This window comes from Vanellus vanellus (genome assembly GCF_965231255.1).
Source record: "Vanellus vanellus genome assembly, chromosome: 13".
In the NCBI taxonomy this organism is placed as follows: domain Eukaryota; kingdom Metazoa; phylum Chordata; class Aves; order Charadriiformes; family Charadriidae; genus Vanellus; species Vanellus vanellus.
In genome coordinates, this window is record NC_138918.1 from 88140 (window position 1) to 100873 (window position 12734).

Sequence of the window (12734 nt, forward strand, 5' to 3'; positions counted from 1 at the left end):
CTAAGATGACCATTACGTAAGCCATTTTTCAATTAAAAAAAATAAAATTTGTAGAAAACTATTGTGGTTCTTCAGCTGGCCAAAAAAATAACCCCAAGCCTGAAGGAAGGCACTATCGCAAAGGGTCGTTATTTGCCAAATAGCCGTTATGAAAAGGAAAGAGACCAAAGAAAGAGTCAGAGCAAAAACAAAGAGCTGCTTAGGGAATAATTTCCTCATGAATGCACGAACTTTAGTGTAACGAGCAATGATGGAAAATACAGAACATTAGCAACTTCCCATCACATGCGAGAGCTGAAAACACAAACGTCTCTATAGACAAAGGACATTTTGGCATAGCCTGCTTTTGGATATGAATGGCCTCAAAATGATTGCATAAGGGACTGCACAAGTTACAGCACTGACGGCATAACTGACCTACAAATAGGATAACGGGAATCTGCTCTCACACATCTGAGTAATGCCAACACACACACAACCTTCACCAAAGCAATTCTATTTCTAACCACACCAGTTTCATATCGGCGACCAGCACGGCGACAGCTCTGGTACTTGAATAATGTGTTTGTACTCAGGAAGGTGAAAGAGGCAATTGGAAGAGAAAGACCAGAGATCGGGTGCGTACAATGTACAAAGAGCGTGGGAGCGCTGAAGGACTGCAGCGTGGGTAAGTTGCACCTAAACAAAACGTGCCTTAGTGTTTTAAACTGTTGAGTGTGCCCAGGAGCAGTGTGAAGATTCACAGCGCATTAGAAATAAATGGTGCGAAGAACAACACAATATGAACATCAAGATTAGTAGAGCAGGTGGGCTTGTGAGTGTCTGAAGTGGCAGCTCCTTGTTAAGTAGCACGTTCAGCTTTAGAGCAACTTCAGGAAAGGTATTTTAAGCTAGCAATTTACAGTTAGCAAGAAGTAGCTCAATTTCTTTCCATAGCATGAAGAAGAATGAGAAATTAATTCATTAACTTACCTTCCCGCAAGGAGAAACGACTCATACCGAAGGGCTATTTTTGGAACAAAAGCCGGTTGCAGGTCAAATTAAAATAGAATGATTTATTGGTAGCATTCTTTCAACTTATTAGTAATATTGTATAGTGCTGTGTAATTAAGATTCCAAGACCTACCCAGGAAAGCAATGTGTTGATTGTTTTCAAATTAAGGCTGTATATTTTTCTAGCTGAAAATTAAGTTTTTTATTTTTATAAAATAACTATATAAAATATAGTTATTTTTCTACTTTTCAAATTAAGGCTGTATATAAAATATACATATATATATATATACATATACTGCTACTGCTGAAATAACTCATGACAAATTTGTGTTCTACAAATGATTAAAATAGGTGACCAAATACTTATCAATGTATTATGGCCTAAAAAATACGGCATGGGAATCAAACCAACTGTTCCTTGAGTAGAGCAGCTTAAGCAAAGCTACATTTAGAACACCACCACCAGCTCAGGTCCAGAGATCCCTGAGGTTCGGGGAGAAGCTGCCGTCATGAAAAGGCACAACGATTTGTCAGGACTCAAGAACACAAGAGTGCCTCTGGAAAAGTTCAGCAGAGCAAATTAAGGGTCTTGGGAAGAAAGGTGACATGGAGGAACGCAATGGGAACCCTCTCCTCTGAAGCTTAAAGGTGCAGATTGTAACGGAAGAGTATCAAATGCTGAAAGGGATAAGGAAAACACAGAAAAAGCGTGAGTATAAACTGACACTGTGGACGGTAAGGCCCTATAAGTGGAAATTATTCTGAGAACATTTCCCTTCTTCACCTGTTTTCCTTTGTGACTGAAAGGTGTTTAGTTAGAAAAGACCTTCCTAGGGGAAGCGGCTGTGCTTTGTTGTATCTAGCCCTTGAAACTCACTTTACCATTTTCGTATTAGCCCATATAAAGGCAGAGAGACAAAAAAGCTCTTGTAAGGGAGAGGGATGAGGGAAGTAAGAGAGAAAAGTAAGACGAGTTCTGCCTGGTTATTTTTCAAATGCCTGGTGGGAGCAGGCAGCTCGTTTTCCAAGGTTGAGAATAGGGATCTTAAAGACACCGTCAATCAAGAGGAAAGGAAGCTGTGGGCCGATTTCAGATTGAGATGCATCGGGAGAGAGCGACCACACGCCGGTCTGAGCACCCGGGATAGGCGGGGGTACGTGTGGGAAAACACTGACGGTGACAGTCAAAAAATAAGATTACTTACCAGTAACTGGAGCCTGTAAGACACCTCGTCCACAGGCGCCGCCACGCTCCGCCCATGTGCTGCGCAGTCCCACGCATCTTTTCCAGCAAAGCAATACCTGCGAGATACACTGGATGCACGAGTACGTCACCAGTGTGTGTCATACAGCTCAGTCAATAGCTCGGAACTGCAGAAGCTCAGAGCGCTATCAAAGGGCTATCAGAAGTGAGGAGAGGGAAGTCCTGTGTACACAGGAGCAATAATTGTAAAGAATATCCACGCCTGCTAACTTCTTTCAACCTATTTGCATTGCAGGGAAATTCAAGTTACTGCTTGACATTGAACTCCTGCTCCAGTTCTGATCCCACATCCTCAGGTTCTGCCAGAGGCTGTCTCGGAATCTTTCAGGGGAACAACAAATGGATCACAACCTTCGTCGTATTAAGTACTTAACGTTTCCCATATTGACATTGCCTGGTTCAGTTGCCTCAGAGTACAGCTTAAAAACAGGGAAAAGATTTAAGTTTTGTAAAATTAACCCTTGCAGACTGTTACCTTTTTAATCAATCTCAAGAAAAGGAAAGGGTTGTTGGGTTGACAAGAAGTTAAATCTTCAGAGTGGGGATGTTATTTCTTCCTCTTCATCTGAGACTGAGACAAAAACGCAAGTGTGTCCTGTGTAACATCACTGTGAAGCCCCCGCGAAACTGCTGCATGGCGGTGCCGGGCGGCCTCGCGTGGTGGCGCACGCACCGGGCTTCGGTACTGGGACGGCAATCCAAATTCACTTGGGCTGCCCAACAGCCATATCATCCTTAACTTCTGCTCCCACTTGTCTGTAGTTCCTCGGGACATTGGCTAGAAGAATGCCAGAGCTTAAAGCCCATATTCAAAACCGGTGCCCACCCACTGTCTTACGCAGCTCCACCAGTAACGGCGAGACGGCATTCAGTAGAACAAACGTCACGACTGCAGCAAAATGAATTTTAAGACATGCAACCAAAGTTTTTATTTTCCCTCTACTCAAAACTTTCTGATTTATAAAGCCTTCTTTGATCTGCTTATGTTCCAGGTAACGTATCGGCTGCCCCTGAAAATTTGTAACTAGAAAATATTGTGATAAAAACTACTGGTGGTACATCTCAAACCAATTTTATAACGACTTTGGCTGGCTACTTTTGCTATAAGCTCCGTACGATGCATGCTGGAACTAGCGGTGGGTACCAGAGGGCGAGTGCTTATGACCCTTCGCACAAACCCAGTGAAGAGAGAACCCCAACACAGGGGAGCGCCCAAACCACAGATGTATGTGTGACAGGCCCCCGATCAGCCGTCGCTGCTCGGGAAAGGCAGTACCGTCATCATTACTGGAAATCTCAATGCTTAGCATCAGTAAGAAATGCAGCAACAGGAACGTTTCGGAAATGAGCACCAGTACCTCACCTCAGAAATGCACGAACAAAGACCTGCACGCAGCTTGAATCATCTTCCCTCAAAAATGGGGTAGCTGAACAAAAAGGAGGCACAAGAAAGTCACCAAGAACAATCAGAGGCACCGAGCAGGTTCAGTGCAAAGATTCCATGGTCCGGAACTGTTCATCTTGGAAGACCGATGCATCGGGGGAGTGAAATGGCACGTAAAAGAACTATGCAGCTATGAAAGCGGTCAAAGGGAAGGACAGAGGACAAACACTTCTTGGGCAAAAAGGCTCTGGAGCCCAGTTAAATTACTAAGCTAGCAAAGGTACATACTTTCAAACAAAGCAGAATTAAATCGTGCACCTCTGTCAAAGGATGTAGTAGTAGAAGCTGTCAATACAGTTGTTTCTGGCATCACCATGACAGACCTGCAGTGAGCTTCACAGTCTAATTACAAGTACTGTAAAATATCCCTGACCGCGTAAGGCGACAGCAGAGCGAAGCTAAGCGTGTTCAAAAGAAAACAAACCCCTGCAGTTGTCTGGGTTTCATATATATATATAAAAATATATTACACTTCATATATGTGTATATGTAATATATAATATATGCACCATGAATATGATTGTTATATGTGATCTATATATATTTATATATATGATTAGCATTAATAAATAAAAACCTATGTGTTTGCAGATACACAATACATGTAAATCCTATTTCAGAAAATTCGTTGAACAGAATTCTAAGAGCTGACAATCACAGCATTTAATCAACTGAAGCCCCTCTCGGTGGAAAACAAGCAAGAACTGACAAGTGGGTTCTAAATCTACATAAATGCAAACTTGTGCCCCATGTAAAAAAAATTACCCACTTGGAAAAATTTGCCAAAAGCAGAGGTAGTCTCCGTCTCCCAATGCATACAATCCAGATAAAGGATAAAAGTTTTCAAATGTAAGTTACTAGAAGTGATTTACTGATTTGCCAGATCCATTTACAAATTCTTCCTGTCCTCATCTGGTCCAAAATCTAGATTGCTACCTATTTCTTAATTTTAATCTACAATTTTTGAGCAAATCATTGCTCTGATTTTGGCTGAATATTGCTTTACGTTGATCGTACTCTATGATTAAGAAAAGAGGAAATTCAAGAGACAGAAACAATGTTTGATAAACTCAAACCAAACAGCGGTTCCACGTGAGATGCAGAACTCGGTGAAGATCACTGCATTGGGAATGACCGAAGCCACTGCATTACACACAGCCAAGTTTTTGTCTTTGTGATCGTTATTGAATTCTAATTGCCGATACACACACACACACGAGGGAAACAGCTCAGCTATAATTAACCATTCAGTAGTACGCGTAGAGCACAGCAGAAGCGCACAAGAAATTCTGCACGATAGGAATATGCCGAAGTTGAGTGCTTCATGGGTCTGGGTAAGGCTCTTCGCCTGCAGGGCTGAATTAGCCCACATCCACAGGACGGCTGAGAGGTACGAAGGCAGCAAAAGCCTGGGGGTGCGCTGCTGCCACCCAGTAACCAACCTGAGAGGCTGCCGGCGCGGCACGCCTCAGTGACCAGAACTGCTGCTGCCGTCACAACCTCCACGGTCAGAAACCAGGGAACCTTTACCACCCCGTCCGTCCCAGCGGAGAGGGCAGCGCTGGACCCCAGCCCGCTGGGAAGACAGCGAGAGGTGGGGAGCACAGCACAAGAGACGTTGTTTATGACACGACAGGTCCTCTACCCAGTAAACTATCTCCGAGAATGAAGAATCTGCAGGCAGCTTGGTACGCTCCCAGCACGTACGTGGGACATACGGCACCCAAACCTTCCGTCAGAGACAGGGCGAGAAGCGAACGGGCAGCCTGCGCTGCCAGAGGCAGGAGCTGAGGCAAACTGAGAGCAGGAAGATCAGCGCACGGGTCTGAAAGAAACTGCCCAGGCTGTTACAGTAAATGACTTTTATTTTTAAAAAAATGAAATAACCGTGAACTTATTAACAGGCCTGCAGGTGGCACTACAGTACAGCTGGATATAAGGTAGATACATTTCCCCATGTACCCGGACAATGAAATCCATTGCATCAATGCTGACATTAGTAAATTCTGAATACAGTTCTATCAAGCAGGAACATTTTACTTAAAATAGTTCTGGACAAAGTTGACACTGAAAGTTAACTTCTCCTTCACTTTGGAAAGGATAGATGTTTTCAGCTAGCACTGGTATTGGGTGAACTATTGCCTGCAGTCACCAGCGCAGTGGGAGATGTACAACATCTCCACATGAGAATAGAGTTTATACTCCTTTTTACTTCTCATTCTGAGGAAGCAGGGTGGCATAGGGAGAGGGGAGAAGATGGGTGAGGAATATGGGCAAGGGAGGTGGGGTGTCAATTTCTGTTCACTCTCCTTTGGCTGTTTTTGTGCTATTTTGGACAGCTTTCTAAAAATCACTTCTTGATTTTATTGAAAGGAAGACTAAATGTAATGCGCCTTTCCTTGAAAATCCAGGAACAGTTGTGGTACTTCAAAAATACTAAAAATATCTACTTTCATGAAATATTAACTGTTTCACTACAAACCTAGTTTTTCACTAAATACACAATTCTCCTATTTCTGGAGTCTCCTGGGGAAAAAAAAGTGGGTTCTCCCTTTATTTCTGCAACTCTACAGTGTATAGAGAAACGGCTACGAGAAGAGGAGTGCAGAGAATAGCTTTATTCTTTTCCTTGGCCTGTATCTCACATGGGAAGTTTGCTTCAATTTCTGCAGTTGGGCTACTGTCGGTCACGATCCAGCAGCTATCAACTAAGTCTGCAGTAGGACAACCCACCTCCAGCACGTTCCTTCTAACTTCGTGGAGACTAACTAGGCATGAGGAAAAAAAAATCCACACTCTTTATACCATTTCTAATCATAATATGCAGGAACACCAAGTGGTTTCCACGTTCTTCCAATTTGCAAAAGGCCACAGGAAAGGGACATGGCACCTTTCGTTAGGATCTGGAATTCTGCGTGTAACAGTGCGACCTTCCGTTAGACCTTCAGTGTTGAGGCAGCGTAGAAAACAGTGGCTGAAGAGTGTGTGTAATACTGACCACACCAGCTCTTAGTGAGAAGCCTCTGCTCCTGCAGAGGCAGTCATGTGCAGTCCCTGTATAAACTGTGAGCAAAAGGCTTACTTCACAGGGCATTTGGAATTAGCAATTCCTACGATCTAGCTAGTTTGGATTCATGAGCTTTCAGTGTGCCAACAGCATCTTTCACCGCATGGTAGATAATGTTCTTCACCTGTAACAGGAAAAAAGAAAAATCAACTTCTACAGACTAACGAGGAGAGTCTTATATACCAATGCAATCAGCTTTGACAGCTGAATCGTTAACAGCTGGCACGTATACACAGAGTATATGCTATCGCTGCTTCAGGATAGCACAAATAGCTAAACAGCACAAATTTTGACTGGCACAGTTACAAGACAAATATTTTAAGACACCCGCACTGACTTCTTAACTCATTTTCTGGTCACCCAGCAACATACATTTACTCCTGTTATTTTAACATAAAGTCTCTTTTGTGAGAGCTAGGAGGAAGTATACTATGAAGTCCTTGTGAGCTGAGTCACTTACAGATTCACATGAATGAAACCCCAAAGGAGCAAGAAAATCATATGGTTTAACCCTATGTAAGTTAAGATGATGTGACAAATCACCATCCTGTTGTCTTTGTGCGGAGGCTAGAAATTCTTCTAATGTGTGCATCTTCCAGAAGGGCAAGCAAGAGCAGAGATGAAAAATCCGCTAGTACTCACAGTGGTCTGTTCCATGCTTAGCTATTTAACAATCAAAGCTCTATTTTGTTTCTGATTTTTCTGATCTAAATTATTTGAATTCAGTTTCTAGGTATTGAATGAAACAGTTTCACCTCTAAGTGAGTAGCTTGATTGCACCTGCTCAACTAACTGCTAAGCACCATCATTTTTCCCTGATGTACACGTGATGTCAGTCTCTTGCATCACTTATGCGACAGTTATTGTCTCTGTGTATTTTTTATATATATACAAATAGAGACAAATGTTTCTATAAAAATACTATAAAAAATGATAGAGAAACAGTAAAGTTTGGCCGCAAGGCACAAATGCAACCAGGATTCTTTTCCACAGGAGTACTGAGTTCCACTTTCCCAGCAGTTACTTTTGGCTTTCCTTTTTTTTTTTCCCCTCTATAATAAGCATTATTCATTTGCAACTTAATTTATTTACAAAAACACTTTCACATCTGTTATCACTACAGCTGAAGAGGTGAAGAGGTACAGTGCGAGAAAGTTGTTACTTTTTCTTAAATCATTAGCCACATGTTTCTCACACTGAACAAAGCTGGCAAAGCACAGGGTATATTTAGTCACTACTGTCATAAAATGCGTACCTGCAGTTTATCCTCGTGGTTTGTGTGAGTATTAGACAGGTGCCTGAACTCCTGTGTCAGACGGAAGCAGTGCTTCACATGTTCTGGAGATACAAAATCTTCTGCCACTTTAATGCAGCTGTACAAATTATGGACCTAGAAAACCCCGTATCAAATGACAGATACATCAAGATTGAATGAACCATACAAAGCCAAAAAAACCTCCCAAATCCTCCCACCAATGTATGTTAGGTTCTTCCACATTAACTTATCAGAAATAGGAACTTAAGCCTACTTGATCTCGTGCAGAATTAGTCTAATAGTAAAATCAGAACAAAATACATATCTCACATGTTCCCTACTCTCCCACATACACTAGTGTTCCCTAAAGCAAGTTATCTACTGTCCTCCACGCTTTTTTGGATTTCTGTTCCCTTGGCTGAAGTTTCACTACACAGAAGTGTTTTCCCACCATTCCCCCTATTTTTTTTTTTTCTTAATCCCATTACAGTACCATACACGTCATTCAGGTATTTATGTAATTTTTACTAACATTATGACTGAGATCCAATTCAAATAGTTTCTGTAAGAACTGCATACGCAGAAGAAAGAACCCGACTCAGTAATATGAGCTAACAGTTAGTTTGAAGTTGCAGTTCTCTTGTGCCTCAAATTCAATTCCATTTGTCAATATGGCCTAGCGTTGGCATACTTACCTGATGGGGAGCACCTGCAGGAATGAACACGGCATCTCCAAGGAACTGCACTATTGCCCAGCCTTGTACGCCATACTCATCATAGAGTCGCTTACGTAAGGTCTGGTCCAAGTACCAACTTTGGTCATGAATGGGGTCATGATCTGGGGGATTTTCTTGGCCTTGTTCTTCTCCAACCTAGGGCCAAGATACGGGGTGGGGGTGAAACCATGACACAGCACCTTGATATTGCTGGCTCACAAAAAGCTCTGTACCAAAAAACGTAACACATGAACTATTTCAAGGTAAGACATTACTTCCACTAAGCTCATTTAGGTCTTAACTAGTGACATGTGCATTACTGTGAAGATTTTAGACGAGGCTGAAAACCTGGGAGCGTAATAACTATTAATGTCCTCAAAGACAGCATTAGAATACCTATGTGCTTGATGTTGATAGCAATTTGTATCATTCGGCTGCTGTAAGCAAGCTAGTGAAGGAATCCTAGGTCAAGCCTCCTTTGTAACCAACGTACCTTCCTGAGAAGTTCCCGTATCTTTTCAGCATCCTTGGCAGCATAGATGTGCCACAATGCTCCAGGTTTCTCTCTTCCTTCATGGATTCGCTGCTTTGTTACATCATCAGCATCTCCCTCATCAATTGTTTTCAGAACCTCTGAAAGGGGAATGCCCATAAAAGCGGTATGATTACAAAGCTTCTGACTTTTGACGTATAGAAGAGGAAGGAGCATTTTAAGTCACTAAATCCAGTCACATTGCTACTGCAACTGCTGCATCATACAGTGCCCTTTCTAAGCACATTAAGCTTTATCTTAACAAAATTCAGGAAATGCGTCAATTGACAGCTAATCACAAAGCTCAGTCACGAATTCAAACTGAACTAACTACAGTTATTCAAATACAAGGAGAACAAACACCCTTTCTCCTCCTTTCTTCTGGGAGATACCTAATTTCTAGCAAAACTCCGCTGCTTCCACAGCTGGGAACCAATGAAGCACTTTTAAATATGTGCTGCAGACATAGCAAACTGCCTTTTATATTTGGGTTATATAGAATCATAGAACGGTTTAGGTTGGAAGGGACCCTGAAGATCATCTAGTTCCAACACCCCTGCCCTGACTGTCTACGTCATATCTATGACATATGACAAGCTTAAACGATAAAAGGTACAGCGTGCTTTCTCTCACACACACAATCAATTTTTCATGGACAGAAAACAGCTTTTCTCAAACATTACCATCATCATGGGTCCCTTCCCCAATGGGAATCCCAACGTACACCATGACATTAACAGCATCAGATACATCCAAGTGCAGGTTTGTGGTACCAACTCGTCTGTCTTCTGCAGTAATTAAGCCTATAATAGAGTGTAAAATAAAATAAAATTCTATTTAAGCTCTTACAGAAGTAACCTGCCTGAGAGATCGAGAGATCTTTCTAGAATGCTAACTTGGCAGAGCAATGAGAGCAGAAACCAATGTCAAAGGGCAGCTGAAGTAGCTACTTTCACGTCACGTGTGGCATAAGTAAAAAATTTACTGACAACTAGTATTTTTATTTTACAGGAAATAGAAGTAGCAAATATAGATCACCCAAGTCACGAGAAAAGAAGCACTTTAAAAACAAAGCCTGAATGTGTACTTTACAATTTTGTGTCTCTGAGGGTCACCGATGCAGTCGTAGTAGGGAACTTAGCTTTCGTAATGCAAAGTTAGTAGGCTCTCTTTGGCGCTGTTTTTCTTTATTTGGAGGTACGTGAGGTACAAGAGAAACCCCAACTGCTGTAAGTGGCATTAGCCTCACTCCCTGTGCAGTAAGTCATTGGACTGTTACAAGCATAAGCCTCCAGCAGTTCATTATTTTCTCATACTCAGCTGTAACACCCATATGATCAGTTGGATTCACCGCAGTCATTGTCCAACTCGTCATTTAACAATTCAGATTGCAACCGAGTAAGGAAAAACACCTGCAGGCTCTCAATTGCTTATACCTTTATATGTTGGATGATCTTACCCCTCGCAAGCGGCTACAAGCAATGGAGAAAGATTTCAAATGTTTGCTGCTTAATTCTTTCACCTTCTCATATAACACATTCTTCTCTTTTCCTCTGACCCTTCAATAGCACCCTCTCTCTCTACTTTTGCTTTACCATCTCCTCTAGCGAGTAACATGGGAACAAACCCTAAAATATTAAAAAATCTTTGTACCACCAAACTCTAACGTAAGCATGACCACAAGACTACTAGTTATATTTTAGGATCGCCACTGTATTTATCTCTTTTCTGTTTAAAATAGAAGCTTCTGGGGACAGGAACGCAACTCACTGCACAGTACCTATCATAACAGACCAGAAAGAGCAGCTAAATTAGACAGCTTGTTACATGTACTTTAAGAAAGCACAACTGAAATACAAACATGGCTAAACATAATATATAGGTTCAAAAAACCGGCCAGTCAAATTCACAAACGATAGGTTGATTATTGCCCTCGAGTAAGGGCCCGTACAACCTCCACCTTAAAACCATGCTTTGCCAGATGCAGCAGGATATAATTTAAGAAGCGTCATTCTTTCCTTAATTATTTGCTAGTGGTCTAAGTCACACAGAGTGTGCTGGGAAATACAAATACAACATCAAAGGCAAGTCTTACGTGAAACAGTTCAGGTATTTATATATAAAACTCAGTCAATATTTAAGGGTCCTTTACACACAAAACCTGTTGAATGGAATAAGATTTCTTCATGGTTAACTTCTGTAAACAGTCTTTTTATTTAGGTAACTGAGTATCACTTTTAGAATCAAGCTTCAGTCACAATTTTACTATCTTAATGCTTTAAAACGCTAAGCACATGAAAGACTTTACCTCACTATTGAGAACTCTCTTCCACCACATACTCAGAAAACAAAGCCACATATTTACAATCAAAATACATTTAATATGCCAGAAAAGTTACTCTTTATTCGCCATAGAGAGAATTACTGTTTTTATATCTAGGTCCATCCTTTAATTTGCCTGTAAAGCAGCTACAAGCAGAGAGATGTAAAACTGTTTCTGAAGGCAGACCAAGCTAAATTTTTTCTTTTAACCTGAAAGTAAACGAAGTGTAATATTTTCTCTCTTCAGACGAAGACTTATGCATCTAAAGAAGGCTCAAGTAGGAGAGGGTTACGTTCTATGCTGAAAAAGTACCATCAACGCTACCTCCACAAACTGCCACAAAGGAAAACTTTGTCACTTAAGATAAATTCATTGCTAGCAACTAGCAATACACAAAGACAAGTTAGGCATCCCTGAGTACCTTGCTTCTTGCTGCACTCGTGTATTATTGCTTGATTATATTATAAGCTCTGTGGTGTACAGCCTTCTTCACTCAATTTACACGTCAAGTAATACATAAACCAAAACACTGAACACCGTTAAATACTGAATAAGCTCAATTTGCCTAAGTTCACAAACCCCTGGGTTTTTTAACCCTTACTTGTGATGTCATACTGCTAAAACCTCCAGAATAACCCCACAAACACTTTCTCAGAACTGCAACATGTTGGTTTACAGCTTAAGCCTAATCCACTGAGCTAAAACATTTTTTAAAAAATAAAAAACAATGAAAAATGTTTGAAGTTCTCAGGCGAGTTGTTACTGTAGGCATATCTATAATTGGAGTGCAAAACACCAAGAACCCCTGCACCTCCGTCTCATCAGTATTCAAAGAGAACTACAGAAGGTACATTAGGGTAAGCGTGCTTCCACGTACTTGCTTTGCGAGAGGGCTGCAACTTCTTCCTTATCAGTATCACTTGACATTTTTCAGTATATACAAAGAACAACCACTTTAAATGTCATTTATCTTACTCTAAAGCTGCAAAAGTATGTACTTCCAAATCAATTGGTTATTTAAAAGTATCCTGGAACTTTTAATTTAAAATAAATTATTGTTTAAGTCTCCAAAATCTGCTTTTGGCCATGACCTCAAAGTCAGTACATTCAGGAACCGAAATAATTCAAGTTGATACG

The 12734-nt window shown here is 41.2% G+C and overlaps 1 protein-coding gene across 1 annotated transcript in view; it reads right to left on the bottom strand.

The window, feature by feature from the left end:
- Positions 1-5560: 5560 nt before the first annotated feature.
- Positions 5561-12734, bottom strand: part of KDM3B (lysine demethylase 3B) — a 64800-nt gene continuing 57626 nt past the window's right edge. Inside the window, exons 20-24 of the mRNA XM_082490026.1 lie at positions 9958-10077; positions 9236-9375; positions 8722-8898; positions 8027-8161; positions 5561-6895 (exon numbers count right to left, since the gene is read on the bottom strand). Of these exons, the coding sequence (XP_082346152.1) occupies positions 6815-6895; positions 8027-8161; positions 8722-8898; positions 9236-9375; positions 9958-10077 (653 nt within the window). The 3' untranslated portion in view covers positions 5561-6814. The remainder of the gene's footprint in view (positions 6896-8026; positions 8162-8721; positions 8899-9235; positions 9376-9957; positions 10078-12734) is intronic.